The sequence below is a fragment of the Gossypium hirsutum genome, chromosome D02 (assembly GCF_007990345.1).
Source record: "Gossypium hirsutum isolate 1008001.06 chromosome D02, Gossypium_hirsutum_v2.1, whole genome shotgun sequence".
NCBI lineage: Eukaryota > Viridiplantae > Streptophyta > Magnoliopsida > Malvales > Malvaceae > Gossypium > Gossypium hirsutum.
The window spans coordinates 2,742,542-2,763,787 of NC_053438.1; the positions used below are offsets into that span (position 1 = coordinate 2,742,542).

The 21,246-nt window shown below is 32.8% G+C and overlaps 4 protein-coding genes across 5 annotated transcripts; all 4 read left to right on the top strand.

The window, feature by feature from the left end:
- The first annotated feature begins 217 nt into the window (after positions 1-217).
- On the top strand, positions 218-3,733 carry LOC107934465 (receptor-like kinase TMK4). Its single transcript, XM_016866895.2, has 2 exons — positions 218-2,519; positions 2,993-3,733. The coding sequence occupies exons 1-2, from the start codon at positions 269-271 to the stop codon at positions 3,508-3,510; spliced, it is 2,769 nt and encodes a 922-aa protein (XP_016722384.2). The 5' UTR covers positions 218-268; the 3' UTR covers positions 3,511-3,733.
- A 645-nt stretch (positions 3,734-4,378) lies between these two features.
- Positions 4,379-6,224, top strand: LOC107934459 (probable glucan endo-1,3-beta-glucosidase A6). Of its 2 annotated transcripts, none has more exons than XM_041088028.1 (3): positions 4,379-4,499; positions 4,598-5,890; positions 5,969-6,224. In XM_041088028.1, exons 1-3 carry the CDS (start codon positions 4,445-4,447, stop codon positions 6,004-6,006), a joined length of 1,386 nt encoding a protein of 461 aa, XP_040943962.1. In that variant the 5' UTR covers positions 4,379-4,444; the 3' UTR covers positions 6,007-6,224. The 2 variants fall into 2 exon arrangements, with proteins under 2 accessions (XP_040943962.1, XP_016722377.2); XM_016866888.2 differs by having other exon boundaries at positions 4,389-4,499; positions 4,595-5,890.
- An 87-nt stretch (positions 6,225-6,311) lies between these two features.
- On the top strand, positions 6,312-8,671 carry LOC107934432 (pentatricopeptide repeat-containing protein At4g14050, mitochondrial). Its single transcript, XM_016866863.2, has one exon. The coding sequence runs from the start codon at positions 6,745-6,747 to the stop codon at positions 8,575-8,577; it is 1,833 nt and encodes a 610-aa protein (XP_016722352.1). The 5' UTR covers positions 6,312-6,744; the 3' UTR covers positions 8,578-8,671.
- Positions 8,672-13,669: 4,998 nt separating this feature from the next.
- LOC107934489 (selenium-binding protein 2) lies at positions 13,670-16,456 on the top strand. Its single transcript, XM_016866934.2, has 6 exons — positions 13,670-13,900; positions 14,040-14,235; positions 14,687-14,914; positions 15,007-15,238; positions 15,527-15,910; positions 16,009-16,456. Exons 1-6 carry the CDS (start codon positions 13,681-13,683, stop codon positions 16,288-16,290), a joined length of 1,542 nt encoding a protein of 513 aa, XP_016722423.2. The 5' UTR covers positions 13,670-13,680; the 3' UTR covers positions 16,291-16,456.
- Positions 16,457-21,246: the final 4,790 nt, after the last annotated feature.

Here is a 21,246-nt window from a genome sequence, read left to right on the forward strand (position 1 = left end):
TTGATATAACGATTAAAACAAAGGATTGAATCAATTTTTTACCGAAATATTCAAAAATTGATAAAAAGTAAAAAATCGAGACAAAAAATTATTTTAATATATATTTGTAAAAATGTATTTATAATATTAAAGAAAAAAAAGGGGAAATTCATGAATGTAATAATTTCGGGTCATAAAACTCATTTAATTTTATATATATATTTTCTCTTTCCCTCCCAACTACTATTATTATTGCACTTTTTCTTCTCTTCGATCTTTGTACCTTCCAATGGGAAACATCGACCACCGTCACTTCCTTTACCCTTTCCTCCTCCTTTCCGCCGTCCTCTGCGCCGCAGACGATGGTGCCGTCATTGTAAAGCTAGCTTCATCCCTTAGTCCACTTCCCAGAGGCTGGTCTTCCACCTCGTCTGACAACTACTGCAACTGGTCAGGCATCGATTGCGACAAATCCGACCGCGTTACTTTCATCAACTTAGCTTCCAAATCCTTGTCCGGTTCACTCCCCGCCGACATCTCCACCTTGTCGGAACTCCGTACCGTATTGCTTCAACACAATTCCTTATCTGGGTCCATCCCATCTTTCGCCAACCTTTCCAACTTACAAAACATTTACCTCGACGGTAACTCGTTCACCTCGGTCACACCAAACGCGTTCTTCGGGTTAACCAGTCTTCAAAAACTGAGTTTAAGCGAAAACACGAAGCTGAGTCCATGGACATTCCCAGATTTATCCCAATCAACGAGTCTCGTCGAAGTTCAACTCGACAACACCAACTTATACGGCACTTTACCCGATGTGTTCCAATCTTTGAACAGTTTAAAAAGCATAAGGCTGTCTTACAACAACTTGAGCGGCACATTGCCGGCTTCTCTCGCCGGTTCAATGATTCAAAATCTTTGGATCAACAATCAGAATGTTGGGTTCACAGGTACTTTAGATGTTTTATCTAACATGACAGATTTGCTTCAAGTTTGGGTTCATAAAAACATGTTCACCGGTCAGATCCCAGATTTGTCTAAATCTATGGGTATCTTTGACATTCAGCTTAGAGAAAACTTATTGACCGGCCCAGTTCCAGGATCTTTAACTAATCTCCCTAGTTTGAAGAACATTTCATTGTCTAATAACAAATTACAGGGTCCATTTCCGAAATTTCCCAACACAGTTGAAAATATTGCTGTTAATGGTACTAATAATTTCTGTAATAGTAATGGTGATCCTTGTGATCCTCAAGTTACTACATTGCTTGAGATTGCTGGTGGTTTTGGGTACCCTGTTCTTCTCTCTGACGATTGGCCTGGAAATGATGCTTGTCAATGGGTTTTTGTTCCTTGTGATTCACAAGGCAATGTGATTACTGTGAATCTCAAAAAGAAAAACTTGGTCGGAACGATTTCGCCGGCAATTGCGAACCTCACGAAGTTGAAGAACTTGAATCTGAATGATAATAACTTAACAGGTTCAATCCCTGATGGTTTGATTAAGTTGAGTAGTTTGCAGCTTATCGATGTGTCTAACAACAATCTCACCGGTGACATTCCAAAATTTTCGGCTTCGGTTAAGTTTGCTTATTCAGGGAATATTTTACTAGGAAAATCTAGTGGTTCTGGTGGTGGAGGAACTTCAGGTTCCGGAGGATCTAGTGGAGGTTCGAGTGGTAGCTCAAAAAGCGGTAGCAATGGTAAGAATTCTGTAGCTTTGATTGTCGGTATCGTCATTGGTGTAGTGGTTTTCGTTGCTGTTGTATGTTTTGTTTCGTATAAGTACTTGATGAACAAGAAATATGGGAAATTCGGTGTGATGGATGGTAATGCTAGTGATGCTGAGAAGGGAGTAGTTAAGAACAGGGCAATGAATGGTTATGGAGGATTGCCTAGTGAAATGCAGAGTCAAAGTAGCGGTGATCACAGTGATTGCTATTTCTTTGAGGATGGAAATGTGGCGATCTCGATACATGTCCTACGAGAGGTGACTGATAATTTCAGCGAGGCTAATATTTTAGGAAGAGGGGGTTTTGGGATCGTGTATAAAGGTGAATTACAGGATGGCACGCAGATTGCTGTCAAGAGGATGGAGTGTGCAGCTAAAGGTACTAAAGGTTTGAACGAGTTTCAAGCTGAAATTGCGGTACTTACGAAGGTTAGGCACAGGCATTTGGTTGCACTTCTGGGTTACTGCATCAATGGCAATGAGAGGCTCTTGGTTTACGAGTATATGCCTCAAGGTACCCTTGGTCAACATCTCTTCGAATGGCGAGAAAATGGGTATGCTCCACTTACTTGGAAGCAACGAGTCACCATTGCACTGGATGTCGCGAGAGGGGTCGAGTATTTGCACTCTTTGGCACAACAAAGTTTCATTCATCGGGATTTGAAGCCTAACAATATACTACTTACTGATGACATGAGGGCAAAGGTTGCGGATTTTGGCCTTGTTAAGAATGCACCTGAGGGAAAGTACTCTCTGGAGACAAGACTGGCTGGAACATTTGGATATCTTGCTCCTGAATATGCTGGTAAGTGAATCCTCATCTGGAAAGCTCAAACCTTTCAAAGTAATTTAGGTGCATCTTTAATTTTTCAATGTGTTGGTGTTTGAATTCCTGAGTACTAAGATATTAGCTGTTAATGTGGTGGGGTTTCTTTACTCGAACCCAAACAACAATGCGATAACATTTGAAGTTTTTTCAGGTTCGAAGTAGATCATAATGTTCTACATCCTGTTATAGTTTGATAAATTTTGCTAACTTGAACAGCTAGAAATAAATTTATGTTTAGGACCTTGTATGTCGATCTTACAGGGAAGATACAGGCTATGTTATCCTGGCTTTTTATTTTTTCGTGAGGTACCCATGTTTGATGCATATCTGGACATTAGAATGGGAGTACGAGCTCCCAAAGATCCTCCAAATACATAGAGAAATTAGAATCTGAGTTCGAATAACATAGAATATGGACTATATACTTATTTTTCTTTTAATCTTGACAGCAACTGGACGGGTGACAACGAAGGTGGACGTCTATGCATTTGGAGTGGTCTTGATGGAGATAATAACCGGCAGGCAAGCTTTAGACGTAACCTTACCCGATGAGAAATCACATTTGGTCACATGGTTCCGCAGGGTTCTAGTCAACAAAGACAACATTCCCAAAGTGGTTGACGAAACAATCAACTGTGACAACGAGGAGACAATGGCGATGATCTTCAAGGTAGCCGAGTTAGCCGGTCACTGTACCGCTCGCGAACCGTATCAAAGACCCGACATGGGGCATGCCGTCAACGTGCTTGGCCCTCTCGTAGAGCAATGGAAACCTACAACCCAAGAGGATGACGGAAACACCGGTATTGAGCTTAACATGAGCCTGCCTCAGTTCCTACAAAAATGGCAAGCTGATGAAGGTACTTCAACGATGTACAGTGATTTCTCATACTCCGAGACCCAAACAAGCATCCCCGCAAAGCCCTCAGGATTTTCAGCTACATTCAGCTCTTCCGATGGCCGGTGACGGAAAATGATAGCTAAATAGTGTTTTGGTCATATAATGTTTATCTTTGTTGTTGTTTCTTCAAAAGCTAGCCAATTGCTTTGTTTTGTTTGGTGAATTTATTTATATATTATTTCCATGGAAAAAAAACAGGATTTTTGGAGGGAGAGAGAAATTGTATAATATATTCATATTCTTTTTTAACTTTTTTCAATGTAATGATAATTATTATTTAAAAGGGTTATGCTTTTTTTTTTGAAATATTAAAATTATAATTTTTAGATTAGAGTTTAAATTTTTAATAAATATTAATTTGTTTATTCAAATATATAATTATATTGAATCTAAACTAGTTTACTTGATAAATGCATTTTATTTTCCCAATTTATATAGCATAATATTAAAAAAATTTATGCAATAATTTACAATTGGATTAAAAATAAAATAATTGAATGATTCTCTTAAATGTTATATCGGATTACATAATCTTATATATAACCGAAAATAAATTTTTATACTAAACTTTGAAATAATTTACTTATCTTGTTTTTGTTTTATCGATACAATTAAATAATAATTCAAATTAAAACCGAACAAATTACAAAAATATTCAACATCAAATCCGACTCAATTTTACCATTTCAAGCATTATTGATAAACTCAAAGACAATGTCAAAAGAAAAACATATATTCAACCGAAGGAGACAAGAACACCCCCACCTTGTCCTAACTTCATAATCTTTACCTTTTGATATACAAAATCTATAAACCAACATTACATTAATCATTAACATATAATCTTTTGTTTCATGTCTTTTTTCTTGATTGTAATAAACTAAAGAACTAATCTTATCTACTTCCCCCTTAATTTACTCAATTTCTCCTCTTTATAAAGCAACCACTTTAGAGCCAAATCCATCACATTACAACACACAGAAACTTGTAAGAATCAACAATGGCGACGGCTCTTCTTACAACAATCCTCTTGTCTTCTTTCCTTGTTGTTTCATGTAAGTCTTTCAATGTCCAAAAATGGTGAAATTTTGTTCTGTTTTTTAATTAAAGATTGACCCTTTTTTTTGTGTGTGTGTTCGGTTTTTAACAGCGGCTGAAATCTCGAGCAAGATTGGTATAAACTATGGTCGAATAGGAAACAATTTGCCATCACCATATCGAACCATTGAGACCGTGAAATCGATGAATGCCGGGCGTATTAAGCTCTATGATTCCGACCCTGAAATATTGAAACTTTTATCAGGGACCAACATTCATGTATCTGTTATGGTACAAAACAATGACATAATCCGTATCGCTTCGAGCCAAGCTGTTGCCGAACAATGGGTACAAGACAATGTCTTGGCTTATTACCCCGACACGATGATTCGGTTCGTGTTAGTTGGTAACGAAGTCCTTAGCCACCAAGATCGAAGAATTTGGCTTAGTCTTGTCCCTGCCATGCGTAGGATCAAGAACTCGTTGAACACGCACGATATCAAGAACATTAAGGTCGGTACGCCATTGGCTATGGACGTAATGCAATCAACTTTTCCACCGTCGAGCGGTAGGTTTCGGCCCGATATTACTGATACGGTCATGGCACCGTTGTTAAGATTCTTGAATGGAACCAAATCGTTCTTTTTCATTGATGTTTATCCTTATTTAGCATGGTCAGCTAATCCGAAAAACATCAGTTTAGATTTTGCTCTCTTTAGAAGCAGGGTGAGCCAAACTGACCATGGAAGTCACTTGGTTTACACCAATCTATTAGACCAAATGCTCGATTCGGTCATTTTCGCAATGAGAAAACTCGGATACCCCGATATCCGACTTGCTATAGCTGAAACCGGGTGGCCAACCACAGGTGATATCGATCAAATAGGTGCTAATATCAACAATGCAGCCACTTATAACCGAAAACTAGTCCAAAAAATGACTGCTAAACCACCATTAGGGACACCAGCTAGACCTGGTTCAGTCATACCAACATTTATTTTCTCCTTATATGATGAAAACCAAAAGACAGGTCCAACAACCGAAAGACATTGGGGCTTGTTACGTTCCAACGGAACATCGATTTATGAAATCGATCTCACCGGTAAACGACCTCTCTCGAGTTACAAACCATTACCCGCAGCTAGAAACAACGTACCATATAAAGGTAAGATATGGTGCGAAGTGGCACCGGGGGCTGACGCGATGAACTTATCGTTGGCATTGTCGTATGCCTGTGGCCAAGGTAACCAAACTTGTGCTGCATTGAACCCTGGTAAACAATGTTATGAACCAGTATCGGTTTTTTGGCATGCAAGTTATGCATTTAGTTCGTATTGGGCTCGGTTTCGAAAACAAGGTGCAACTTGTAACTTCAATGGCTTAGCTAGACAGACCAGAGCTAACCCAAGTAAGTTTTTTTGTTTGGTCTGATCATTACAAGCTTGAAATTTTGTCTTGAAAATCTTTAATTTGGTTCCTTTTTCAGCTCGTGGACACTGCAGTTTCCCAAGTGTGACACTCTGAAGATGATTTTTTTTTCAAGTTCAAGCTTAAGGTTTCTTCTATCAAGGACTTGCAGACACAGTGGTGTCAATTAATATATATATATACATACATATATATAGTATGAACTTAGTTTATCTTATGTTTGTTGTAAGGGAGTAACAGTGTTTTATGACATAATTACAAGAAAATAATTGTCTTTGTTTTGCCATCAAATTTAAAAAAGTGAAAATTTCTCATTTTCAAGTTCTTCTTTGTTTTTCCCTGCAAATCAATCCACATGGAACATAAATTATTTGAAGTTTTGTGATGTATCAATTGTTACTTGCCACCATTAATATGTATGATTAAAAATTTTTATGATAAAATAGCCTTAATTGAATACTAAATATATAGGAGGTACTAAAATTGATATTACTCCACTTAATCCAGGGATCTAGACCCATTCCACCCTTGTAGCTGACCTTGTAGATAGAACTTGATTGTTGAAGAATGCGAGAAATTTTAGGTTCAATTCAATTTAATGTTTTTGAAATATAATTAGTGGTCGAATTAATTAATTATCAATTTTTGATCTGACTAATCGATTTAGTTTTAATTAAATAATTTATTAAAAATTTATAAAATTAAAAGAAAATTATGACCAAATGTAGCCCTAAATTATACTTGGATTTATTTCTTACACTTAAAATGCCCAAAAAAGAACCGCTTCTTTGAACCGGGTGGGTTTGGCTTCAAGTCATCGACAAAGGCTAATGTATGCCAATTCTTCACTATCTTCACCAACTCCAAAACTGTGCCAAGCACCGTTCTATCGTCTCCACCAAACAACTCCATGCCCATTTCATCAGACTTGGCGTAACCCAGTTTCTCGCTTTAAGCAATACTCTCTTAAATGTCTATGGCAAATGCAGCCTCCTTCAAGATGCTCTCCAACTGTTCGACGAAATGCCACAAAGAGACCATGTTTCATGGGCTACCTTTCTTACTACTCAAAACCAAGCCAACTTACCCGATAAGACCTTATCTATGTTCCCTGCCATGTTTTCACTTGACAGGTTGCTGCCTGATGATTTTGTTTTCGCTAGCCTTGTCAAGGCTTGTGGTAGCTTGGGTGCTATTAAACAAGGTAAGCAAGTTCATGGCAACTTTTTAGTATCACCCTATTTTGATGATGATGTTGTTAAGTCATCTTTGGTTGATATGTATGCAAAGTGTGGATTACCTGATGATAGTCGTTTAGTTTTCGATTCTATTAAGTTGAAAAATATGGCTTCTTGGACTGCTATCATATATGGCTATGCTAGAAAAGGAAGAAAAGAAGAGGCTTTGGAGTTGTTTTTAAGGGTTCCCCTGAAAAATTTGTTTGCTTGGACTGCTTTGATATCTGGGTTAATTCAGAGTGCAAATGGGGTTGATGCATTTGGCTTGTTTGTTAAGATGAGAAGGCAAGGGATTAGTATAATTGACCCTCTTGTGCTTTCAAGCATTGTTGGTGCCTCTGCTAATTTAGCGATGTTGGAACTAGGAAAGCAGGTTCATGGACTCGTTATACAGCTTGGATATGAATCTTGCATGTTTATAAGCAATGCTCTTGTGGATATGTATGCAAAATGTAGTGATATGTCGGCAGCAAGGGATGTTTTTAGTAGGATGTCACGAAGAGATGTTGTTTCCTGGACGTCAATTATAGTTGGGGCTGCTCAGCATGGACAGGCCGAGGAAGCGTTGTCCTTGTATGATAATATGATTTTGAATGGAGTAAAGCCAAACGAAGTGACCTTTGTTGGATTGATTTATGCTTGTAGTCATGTTGGTTTAGTAAATAGAGGCCGTGAACTTTTTAAATCTATGGTTGAGGATTACGGGATTCATCCTTCCTTGCAGCATTACACATGTTTGCTGGATCTTCTTGGTCGATCTGGACACCTCGAGGAGGCTGAAAGTGTTATAAACTTGATGCCATTTAAGCCTGATGAACCTACATGGGCAGCATTGTTAAGTGCATGTAAGCAATACAGAAATGCCAAAATGGCCATTAAGTTTGCTGACCATCTATTTAGCTTGAAACCTGAAGAACCTTCAACATATATTCTATTATCTAATACATATGCTAGTTCCGGTTTGTGGGAACATGCTTCGAAAGCAAGGCAGTTGCTGGAGTCTCTGGAAGTTAGAAAAGAACCCGGTTATAGCTACATCTATTTTGGCAAAGAAAGCCAAATGTTTTACGCCGGGGAAACTTCTCATCCAATGAAGGATAAGATTTTCGGTTTGTTGAACGAGTTGGATGTAGAGATGAGAAGAAGAGGTTATGTGCCAGATACCAGCTATATTTTGCATAACACGGATCACCAAGAGAAGGAGAGGCAACTGTTTTGGCATAGTGAGAGATTAGCCATTGCTTACGGGCTTCTTAAATCCGTTCCGGGAACCGTCATACGGATAGTGAAGAATCTCCGCGTGTGTGGAGATTGTCATACCGTCTTAAAACTCATTAGCGACATAGTGCAAAGAGAAATCGTCGTCCGAGATGCCAAACGATATCACCATTTTAAGGGTGGGAAATGTTCGTGCAATGACTTTTGGTGACTCTGTTTTCAATTCCATTGTTTCAGCTTTATATCTCTGCCACTTTTGGAAGTTTCTCTATGTTAAGTACATAATCTTTTGGGTTACGTCTTTATATCAGTCAAATTTTTTTTATTCAACTCGGACCTAGCCAGTTATCATTTTGATCACTTAATTAAAAAAAAAGTTATAATTTGGTCATTAAATTTTTTCAAAATTGTTTTATTATCAGTTGAACATTAATTGACACTTTTTTAATTTGTATAATAATAATTTTAGTCCTAACTTTTATATTTTCTATCAACATGACCTTGATTCTATATAGAAAAATTATAATATAAAATATAAAATCATTTTTAAAAGATAGAAAATTCTATATAATAATTCTAAAAAAATAAAACCTGAAAATGTCATTATTTTAGAACTAATATGTATTGGGAAATAAAGAAAATCACCCTTCAATAGAATTTAATAACAAATTAAAATCATAATAATAATAAAAAAAGGTTAGATCATTGCAATTTTTTTTAGTATTGCTCAAAATCAAATTAATAATATCTTTAACTCAAGTTCCATATCTCTAAAAAAACCCAAAACCGAACTAGATTTCGCAAACATGAGAAAATGAACTACATAAAGAAACCTTAATGTTATTTCTATTTTGTTTGCATAGTTTCTCAAAGTGTCGAGTCGTAATGACCACTTCAATCTATATACAGATATATGCTAAAAAAAGTCAAGTATTAAATAATATGTTAAACTTAAAATAATAATAAAATTTTGAAAGATAGAAATAGGTTTATATAATTAGATAAGTTAAAAAAATTAGATAAGTTCAAAAAAAACACACACACACACAGGGGGGACCAGGCCTTTTCCTTTGTCTCATTTATTGTTTATATCCACCGCCACCCACTATTTCTAAAAGGTCAAAAAAGGTCAACTTTTAGAATATTTTTATTTTGGTCATTTAAAAATAAAATCTTTGTAATTTCATCACTTAATTTTTAATGTGTTTTTATTTTAGTCATCCACCATTAAATCTCTAATGACAGTTGACTTGTACATGCCATATCATGTTCACACTTTTATTTTGATCACCCAAAAAATATCTTTTTTTTTCCCTTTAATATTGATCGGAGTAAAAATCATTAGTGATTAAAGTGAAAAAGCGATAAAAACTAAAATAATGCTTTAAAAATTAATAAATTGTACTTGTTTACCCCATTGCCGAAAGTCCAAATTTTTTTTTAATATTGAAATTTTAAAATTCAAAATATTAAAATCAATTAATTAAGTTATTGAAACTTTTTTTCTCTCTTGATAATATTAACCGATTTGTTACTATAATATTAGTGCCTTTTAAAACTTAAAATTTAATTTTATATTTCCAAATTAAAATTAACTCAAATAAAGCATCTTTAATAATTTTACATGAAATCCAAATTTCTTTCGATTATATGATTTCGAGTATTTCATACTAACCCAAACAAAACTTAAAACTTTTTAATCACTTCTTTACCCAAACAAACAACAAGCAATTAATTTAATTAATTGCAATAATTTTTCTTTACTTTTTAGTTTAGAATGAAAAATTCGATATTATATAATAAAAAACATAAATTTCGTAGGCAATTATTAAATATGAGTTATTGAGTTGATTTCATTAAAAATAATATGAAAACATAAAATAAAAATTTAAATTTAGAAGATGATTGATTTAATTAATTTGAATATTACAGTAATAAATCTGTTAACATTATCAAAAAATAATTTTTTTAATAATTTATTTATTTGATTTTTATATTTTTAAATTTAAAATTTCAATATTAAAAAAAAAGAAATTTAGGATTTTTGGCAATGTGATAAACAAGTACAATTTAATAATTTTTTAATGAATTATTTTAGTTTCTACCACTTTTTCATTTTAACCCTTAATTTTTTTACCCCAATCAATACTTAAAAAAAAAGATATTTTTGGGTGACTAAAATGAAAGTATAAACGTTATGTGGCATGTACAGTTAACCGCCGTTAGGAATTTAACAGTTGGGTGACTAAAATGAAACTGCCCTAATTAAAAATTGAGTAACGAAATTGGAAGGATTTCATTTTGGGTGTCCAAATAAAACCGCCCAAAAGTTGAGTGACCAACTAGGTAGTTTACCTGGTTAAAATAAGTCTATAGTTCCTGTACTTTTCGAAAATTAAGAATTTAGTCCCTATAAGCTTATATTTCCAATAATTTAGTCTCTCTATTTTTCAGATTTTAAAATTCAAATATAACTGTTAATACTTATAATTACAGGAATACTAAGTGAGTAGTTTTTTTTTTATTATTTCAAAATGTTATAGCAACAAATTTAGTCAAAAAATTATTATACTAATAGTTGAGACTGAATTTTTAATTTTTTTGAAAAAATTAATTTCTTAAAAATAAAAACACAAAAACTAAAGTCCTAATTTTTAAAAATTTTAGTTTATTAAATTTTTTTAAGAACTAATTACAGTCGTCTGAAAGATGTAAGGTTTACGTTCTCAAAATAATAATAATAATAAGTTGGATAGATCACGTTTATTCAAAGTTTCTTTTATTTGGTATAAAGAAAATTCATCACGTGAATAACATGGTTATTAAAATTAGATTATTCCGGTTAAATCAAAAATCGATTGAGTCAAAAATAGTATTATATTATAATTTTGACTTTTAAAATCAATTAAAATAGCTCATAAACATGAGGAAGACAATAGAGGTGATCGGGTGAGGAAATGATGTAGCACAATATCAAAGTGTCACGCCTTCATACGACTAAAATTGAAAAAAAATCAAATTCCAAAATTAATGTGGATAAAGAAAAAGTTCAAGGACTAAGTTGATAAAAAATTTCAAATCCAAAGATTAAATGTTATTTTATTTAAAAAAAAGTAACCCAAGGTGGTTGTAATATCAAAATCGAAATAATTGAAATATATATTTACCAAGTTCAACGCATTTGTGAAAAAAAAGAAGAAGAAAGAAAAGATATTTGAACCCACGGTTAATATAATGTCTAAAACTATCTATAGTTTCTTCTTAATTCTTAAATAAAAGAAAAATGAGCTTTAGCGCCCTTGAACTCACATCTTCCTATATTAACAATAATACAAATATCAATTGAGTTAAGACTTAATTGACAAAATATTTTATATATATATAATGGGTCCAAATTAGACCTGTCCATGGGCCGGGTGGCCCGGCCCGGCCCGACGGCCCGCCCGAAATATGGGAGGGTTCGGGTAAAAATATAGGCCCGAAATATGGGCTTGGGCAAAAAAATGAGGCCCATTTAAAAATGGGCCGGGCTCGGGCTCAATTTTTTTGGCCCGGGCCCGGCCCGAATATAATAAATATATATTTTTTATTTTTATTTTTTAATTTTTAATTTTAAAATACTTTAAAATTTTTTTATTTTTTTATTTTTAAAATATTTTTTTGTGTTTATTAAAAATCGGGCCGGACCGGGCTCGAGCTTACTCTTTTTTTCCCGGGCCGGGCATGGGCAAAATTTTAAGCCCATATTTCGGGCCAGACCTAAGAGTCGGGTCAAAAAATTTTCCGGGCCCGGCCTGGCCCATGAACAACTCTAGTCCAAATATACAAATCAATTCATAAAATGAATAATTGAATCACGTTTTTTATTCACAAATTACTTTTACACATTTTATTCAATAAAATCAATTGAGTTAATCTTCAATCACTTTTTTTTTTTACTTTACATATTTTATTCACAAATTAGATCAAATTTATAATTCTTGGTTAAAGCCAACTTCTAGTAAGTAAAGATCAATTTTAACTTCTCCACTTCAAAAAAAATCAAATTACATAAATTAAAATATTGTAATCTGATTGACTTTATTCATGAATTAGACCGCGTTGGATCAAATTGAGTGAAATTTTTTTGAGTTAACCAAGTTTATGAGTTCTATTTTATCATCTTAATTCAATTTAAAAAAAATTCGAATCAAACCGAGTGAAAATTTGAGTCAAGTCGAATAGAATGAAATTGTTCGAGTTTAAACATGTTAAATTAAAATCTTGTTATAGTATAATTAATTCCATGTTAGAGCATGTAAATTTAAAAACTTTTTCAAAGAAAAATAAAAGATACTTCAGTATGATTAGAGGTGCTCATGGGTGGGCCGGGCTAGGCCCAAAAAAATTCAACCCACATCCTAGGCCCGAGCCCGCCCGGCCCGACCCGACCCACTTTTTAAATAAACACAAAAAATTTATTTCAAAAATAAAAAAAATTTTAAAAAAATGTTTTAAAAATATTTTAAATTTTAAAAAATAAAAAATATATATTTATTATATTCGGGCCAGGCCCAGGCTAAAAAAATTGTACCCGAGGCCCGGCCCGTTTTCTAAACGGGTCTCATTTTTTTGCCCAAGCCCATATTTCGGGCCTATATTTTTACCCAAACCCTCCTATATTTCGGGCGGGCTATCGGGCCTCGCCGGGCCGCCCGGCCCATGAGCACCTCTAAGTATGATAAAGTTGAATCATTAATTAACTTATTTTCGGTTCCAAAATTTTATTGTAAAAAATTTTAAAAAATTTAATTTTCTTTAGAATTTTTTTATAACTTTCATAATTTTTTTAAAAAATATAAATGATTTTTTATAAATATTTTTAATTTTAAAATTATTTTTTATTTTTGAAAATTATTTTAAATTATTTTGTAATTTTTGTTGAGAGAGATCAATTTGTTCATTTTTAAAATTGATAGGGTCCAAAAGGGTATTTACACAAATGTATTATTTGGATTGTAAAATTCAACTTGACTCGAACTCAAAACTTAAATAACTCAACCAACTCAATTCGATTAATTTGAAATTAGAATTTTTTTTCGAATTTAATTGAGTTTTACTCCCCTAATTTTATTATTAAAAAATTATTATATTGATATTAATAAAGTTAAAATCACATTATAACCATTTATAAATTAAAAGCAAAAGATATAAACATTTTTAAAAAAAGTTAAAATAAATAATTTCTAATTCGTGACCCAAAAAAGTTAGGCACCCAGGCATTTATCTGCCCCCACAGCTACACAAAGAGCCTATAAATACGAAGGATTTTCCCATGCTTTTCACTACCAAATTACTCATACAAAACCTTTTTCTAAAGATAAAGTTTTTTATTTTCCTTTTGGTAGTTTGCGAGTGGAGAGAGAGAGAGAGAGAATTTACCATGGGTGAAGAAGTAGGGTGTTGCAAGAGAACAGGACCAGGATATGGGACTCCATTGGAAGCCATGTCTGGTCCTAAAGAAGCTCTTATGTATGTTACTTGTGTTTATAATGGTAAAACTACAGCTCTTTCATTTTCTTTGAAACCAAACATGTTTTAAGTAATTGCTTATGTTCAACTATGTGGGTTTCTTTTTTCTTTCTCTTTTTTTTTATTTTTTTTATATTAATGGGTTTGTATGTATCTATATAGGAACTGGAAGAGAGAAGCCAGATTTCTTGGCAACAGTTGATGTAGATCCCAACTCACCGACTTACTCTAAAGTTATACACAGGCTATCTTTGCCATATATAGGTGATGAACTACATCATACGGGGTGGAATGCTTGTAGTTCTTGTCATGGCGATCCATCATCTAATCGACGGTTTTTGATCCTCCCTTCGTTGCTGTAAGAAACTGTAACATGTCTAATTTTTTAGGGTGGAGTAAATTATAGTTTTCAATTAACTTAGTTCAGTGGAGTTGATTTTGATGGTTAAGACAGTTTTGTAACCGATTAAAACAGGTTATATCGGTAGATTAGAAATATTAGATTATGGTTGACTTATTACGTGAAAACAAATGGTGAAATTTATAAAGTTTTGTGTTGAAATCTTATTTCATATATATATGTAAAAGATATAAACGAAAAACCCTGACGAGTGTTAAATTTGAATAATATAGCACGACTCGATTGAGTTTTAATTCAATTGGTATGAATATTATTATCAATATAGAAAGACATGAGTTTGAATGTATCTTTTTATTAATGATTTAAGGAACCGTAACGAGTAACCTTATCTTAAAAAAGAGAATATATGTGTAGCAGAAGTATATTATGAGTATTTTGCTTGTTTCAGCTCTGGTCGTATCTATGTGATCGACACACAAAAGAACCACAAGGCTCCCTCGTTGCACAAAGTGGTGGAACCTGAGCACATCATTGAGAAAACCGGCCTGGCATATCCCCACACATCTCACTGCCTTGCCAACGGCGACATAATCATTTCATTTCTCGGCGACAAAGATGGAAACGCCCAAGGCAACGGATTCCTTCTCCTCGATTCCCAGTTCAACATCAAAGGGAGGTAAATGCAAAAACAAAAACAACAATTTAGACCATGAAAACAATTGTCATTAAGCTTAAGCTGTTTCACTTCTTGTTGTTGGTTTTTTTAAGGTGGGAAAAACCAGGGCGTAAAGCTGAGTTTAGCTACGATTTTTGGTACCAACCTCGACATAAAACGATGATCTGCTCATCGTTTGGTGCCCCTTTGGCATTCACCCAAGGTTTTAACCTTAAACATGTCGAAGACGGTTTCTATGGAAGACAACTGTTTGTGTATGATTGGCCTGATGGTGGGCTCAAACAGACATTGGATCTCGGTGACAATGGTCTTATCTCCGGAGAGGTAACTTTAAGGGTTAATTAAACCAAATCTTTATTAACTACTATACTAATCACCTTATTTTATCGGTCTAATTAATACTTACTTTGAAATATATTTAAAATATGTATCATATTATGAATTTGTATTTACTTATAGCCAATATTACCAAAACCATACTTGTGGCCAGCATCTACTTTCTTAGCCAATATTTACTTCATATTTTGTGTATGCAAAATGCAATAAATCCTGCTTTCTTAGACTTGGGATTCGCTATATGCATGTATATACACTGATGTGTTTTCTTTGCAGATAAGATTCTTGCATGATCCAACCAAAGACACAGGGTACGTAGAGTGTGTCCTATCAAGCAACGTAGTACGGTTTTTCAAGACCCAAGATGGATCATCATGGAGTCACGAGGTGGCTATCTCAGTGAAACCATTGAAGGTACAAAACTGGATTCTCCCCGAAATGCCCGGACTCATAATCGGCCTTTTAATCTCTGTCGACGACCGGTTCCTATATTTCGTCAACTGGTTCCACGGCGATGTCCGACAATACAACATTGAAGACCCCAAAAACCCAATCTTGGTCGGCCAAGTATACGTCGGAGGATTGCTTCAAAAGGGCAGCCCCATAACAGCAGTCACAGAAGATGGTAAAACATGGCAAGCCGATGTTCCTAAAATCCAGGTCTTGTTCTTTCAACATTGATATAATAACGAAATTGTCGGATTAGTCCTATCAATGGCGATATTGATGCTGAACATTGTTTGTGTTTGTTTTTGTAGGGACATAGTCTCAGAGGGGGACCTCATATGACACAGTTAAGCTTAGATGGGAAACGGCTGTATGTGACGAACTCGTTGTTTAGCACATGGGATCGACAGTTTTACCCTGATGTTATAGAGAAAGGTTCACATATGATACAGATTGATGTGGACATTGAGAATGGTGGTCTGAAAATAAACCCAGATTTTTTTGTTGATTTTGGAGCTGAACCTGATGGTCCTTGTTTGGCTCATGAGATGAGATACCCAGGTGGTGATTGTACTTCAGATATTTGGATTTGAATCATATGAAGAAAAAAACAGTTTCAGTTATGAAGACAAAACAATCAATGTAATCTTGTTGACTGTGTGAATAAAAAGAACATGTGTTCTTGGAGGAGATAATGTAATAATATCATCACATGTATCTTGGACTCTCAATGTTCTAAAACTTGGCTGTTGTTGCTCATTGTTGATATGATTTGGAGTATCTTAAGAATGGTTACACATTATATCATTTTGGTCCTAAATATAAAATATGTAACAAATTTAGCCCTTAATGTTTACAGAATTTATCATTTTAGTTTGAATTCTAAAAAATTCACACGACTTTACCTATAACTAAACAATCCATTTCCTGTACTTTTATCTTCTGTTTTGAGGTTGGAGATGACAACTTGAGCTCACTTTTATTTTAGGTGTTGAATTTCGTTGTTTGGTGATGTTTTTTTTTTCTTATTATAAGCTAGTTGGTTAGTTGTTGTAGACTTTGTCAAAGACCTGTAATCAACTTTCTTTCATCAATTGTAATGTTTTAAATATTATTACTATGTAGTGTTCTTTTCATTCCTTTTTTTTCTCTATTCCATATGTTGGGTTGGTAAACAATGTGTATAAAAATAATCTATGTCGAAGACAATGGTAGGAATTTTATATTAGAGTAGGATAATATTATAAAATTTTGAAACCTAAAGCTAAGATTTCTAGGTTAAGAAGCTTAAATTATTAATTTTGTAAAGGACCAAAAAATAATTTATTGCTTTTTTTTAGAATTAGAACTAAATCAACAATTTTTGAATGCTAAATTTATCGAATTTTTTAGCATTCAAACTAAAATGTCAAATTTTATGAACATTGAGGGCTAAATTTTTGTTGAATATTTTCTATTTAGGATCAAATTGATATAATGTTTAAACATTGGAGGGCTAAATTTATTATTAGACCAATAAAAAAATTGCTCAAATCAACTTTAAATTAAAACAAATTAGAATAAAGAAAATAGTTTAAGGATCATTTTATTGTTTAACCTTAATAAAATCCATATTCAATTATTTTTTGAAAGATATATTACCTTTTAAAAAATACATATTTATTTATTATTTATGAACATTATACATAAATAAATTTAATATATATTCATAAAAATATTTACAAATATGTTGGTTTAATGTTCACGAAGAATTTCATTTAACTTGAACAAATATATATAATTTGAAATAAATAAATAGAAACATAATTTTGAAACATTTAACATACATATGAACCGACCACCGCTATTTTTTTAACAGTAATATTATTATAGGTTATTATCATATTTACTCTTTTTGATATAATACCTAAAATTACTCATAGCCTCTTCCTAACATTTAAATAAGAGGATAATGCGCTGCAGCGCACTCGAACTCACGTTCTTCTACACTGACAATAATACCGATATTAATCAAACTAATACTTAATCGACCGAACACCGATAAGATTTAAAATAAAGGAACAAATATAAACAAAAAAATCATTTGTTGAAGATGGGTTGCTTTTGTAACACCCCTTACCCGAGACCGTTTCCGGAGTCGAGCACGAGGCATTACTTAGCTTATCTTACCAATTCGGAGCATAAAAACTAGGTTTGAAAATTTATTTCATTATTCGCAGCAAATCTGTCCAATCGCGCAGCAGTTACTAAATTAATTATAACTTGAGCTAGAGAACTCGAAATTTAATTCCGTAAATTTTCCCTGAAACTAGACTCATATATCTACTCACCATAAAATTTTAGAATTTTGGTTCAGCAAATTAGTACAGTTTATTAGTTAAAGTCTCCCCTGTTTCACCACCTGACTGCCCTGACCTCTAGTCACTAAAAATAAGTTTTCTCACTGTAGGATTTTCATATGAAATTATTACTTGTTTCTACAGAAAATAGACTCATTAATGAATCTAAGCATGTAAATTTCAACTCATAACCATTTTTTTACAATTTGAAATTATTTTCTAAACTCAGAACAGGGGACTCCAAAAACAGTTCTGACCCTATATTACTAAAATTCACATATCTTAAAATATAAATTTCCTTTTTCTACACCGTTATTTTTCCATGAAAATAGACTCAACAAGCTTTAATTCCATATATCATTCACCCTCTAATTCATTTTATACTATCTTGGGTGATTTTTCAAATTCACGTCACTGTGCTGCCTGAATTCTGTTTCTTTGCAAAATTTTATCATTTCATGATTTCCATGCATAATTTATCACCTAATCTTTCATAACAACAAACACCTTCATCCTTAACCATACATCATCAAATACTTACACATCACTCATTAGCAAAATCATCATTACAAACATACAAAATAACTAAATCCCTATACATGCCATAACTCAAACGTGTTTCGATATAAAATACCGAGCAGTTGTAGTTGATAGTGTGGACGATCTCCGACTTCTTTAGGATCCTTGAAGTAGCTTTGCAATACTATAAGAGAAAGAGAAATAAAAGAAGTAAGCATAAAGCTTAGTAAGTTTACTAGCAAATAAATAACAATATTTAACTTAAATAATTAAACTCAATGTCTATATCTCTAGTTTACTCTTTAGTTAATCTTATACTAGTTCTCTTACTTGTTTACTTAGAATACTTGTGTGCATAACTTACTCAATCCTTGCTGCATCGTTGAACATCAATTGATAGTATAATAAGTTCTTAAGTCTTACAACTTACCTGAGCTTGCCATTTATGCTTTAAACTGAACTTTCATGAACATGATTCGTTTACAAGCCCGTTGAGCTACATTGGAATAATAAGGATACTCGGGTCTCTTCTGATAATAACATGCCAAAGCCATGTCCCAGACATGGTCTTACATGGGATGTTCTCGTGATGGTGCCCATGCCATGTCCCAGACATAGTCTTATAGGGGACCTCTCATCTCGGTGCCAACGCCATGTCCCAGACATGGTCTTACATGGGACCTCTCGTCTCGGTGCCCATGCCATGTCCCAGACATGGTCTTACAGGGGACCTCTCATGATCTTAAGGATGCCAATGCCATGTCCCAGACATGGTCTTACATGGGATCTCTTTACCCAAATGTCATGACATTCGTATCCAGTACCATCCTTATGTATCAACGGGACTTTTAAATTTTAATTTTCTATCATTTCATGCTTGGATCATCATCAAATAAATTCATAAAATAAATTCATAATTTCTGGAAATTAACAGCATTAATAATAAATATTGAAATATTGCATTTATTTACCGTAAACTTACCTCGGTACCAATTATAGCCAAATTCACCAACTTAGTCTTCAACTTTATTCTTCCCTTTGTCTAACCTCGAGTTTCGTACTTCTTGATTATGGAGCTTGGAAGCTTGAAAACCCTAACTATGGCTTCCTCCCTTGCTGATTTCGTTCATATGAAGAAGATGATGATTTTTGCCATCTTTTTCCCTTTTAATTCATTTTAATTACTAGATTACCAAATTGCCCCTAACTTAAAAATTTTCTATTTCACTTATCTCATGTCCATTTTTGTCTACCAAGTTACCAATGGTATAATTACCATATAAGGACCTCCAATTTAAAGTTTCATAACAATTGGACACCTCTAACATGTAGAACTCAACTTTTGCACTTTTTACAATTTAGTCCTTTTGACTAAATTGAGTGCCCAAACGTCGAAATTTTCGAACGAAATTTTCAAAAAATCATTTTGTGAAATTGTAGACCATAAAAATATAAGAAAAATAAAATTTTTCTCATCGGATTTGTGGTCCCGAAACCACTGTTCCGATAACCTCAAATTTGGGCCATTACATAGGGTTACAAACACCAATTTCAACGCATTTGAGAAAAAAAAAAGAAGAAAGAAAAGATATTTAAAGTCACGGTTAATATAATGTTTAAACCTATCAATAGTTCCTTCCTAATTCTTAAATAAAAGAATAATGGGCTTTAGCGCCCTTGAACTCACATCCTCCTATATTAACAATAATACCAATATCAATTGAGATAAGACTTAATTGATAAAATACTTTATATATATATAATTGGTCCAGATATACAAATCAATTCATAAAATCAATAATTGAAGAATTGGACTCACACATTTGATCATCCTCCGTCAATGTAAACATCAATTACAAATCTAAATTCTTGGTTAAAGCCTACTTCTAGTAAGTAAAGATCAATTTTAACTTCTCCACTTCAAAAAAAATCAAATTAGATAAACTAAAATATTGTAATTTGATTGACTTTATTCATGAATTAGAACGCGTTGGATTAAATTGAGTGAATTTTTTTTTGAGTTAATCAAATTTATGAGTTCTATTTTATCATCTTAATTCAATTTAAAAAAATTTCAAATCAAGTCGAGTGAAAATTTGAGTCAAGTCGAATAGAGCGAAATTGTTTGAGTTAAATTAAAAAATTAAACATGTTAAATTAAAATCTTGTTACAGTATAATTAATTCCATGTTAGAGCATGTAAATTTGAAAACTTTTTCAAAGCAAAAAATAAAAATAAAAATATGATACTTCAATATAATAAAGTTGAATAATTAATTAACTTATTTTAGGTTCCAAAATTATTATTTTAGAAAATTTTTAAAATTTTAATTTTCTTTAAAAAAAATTTAAAAATTCCATAATTTTTAAAAAAATATAAATGAATTTTTATAAATATTTTTAATTTTAAAATTATTTTTATTTTTGAAAACTATTATGAATTATTTTGTAATTTTTGTTGAGAGAGACCAATCTATTATTTGGATTGTAAAATTCAACTTGAATCGAACTCAAAACTCGAATAACTCAACCAACTCAATCCGATTAACTTGAAATTCGAATTTTTTCCGAATCGAATTGAGTTTTGTTCATCTAGTTTTATTATTAAAAAATTCTTATATTGATATTAATAAAGTATTAGAAAATATATACTTATATTAATATTTATTTTATAATTTAAAAATATTTTAT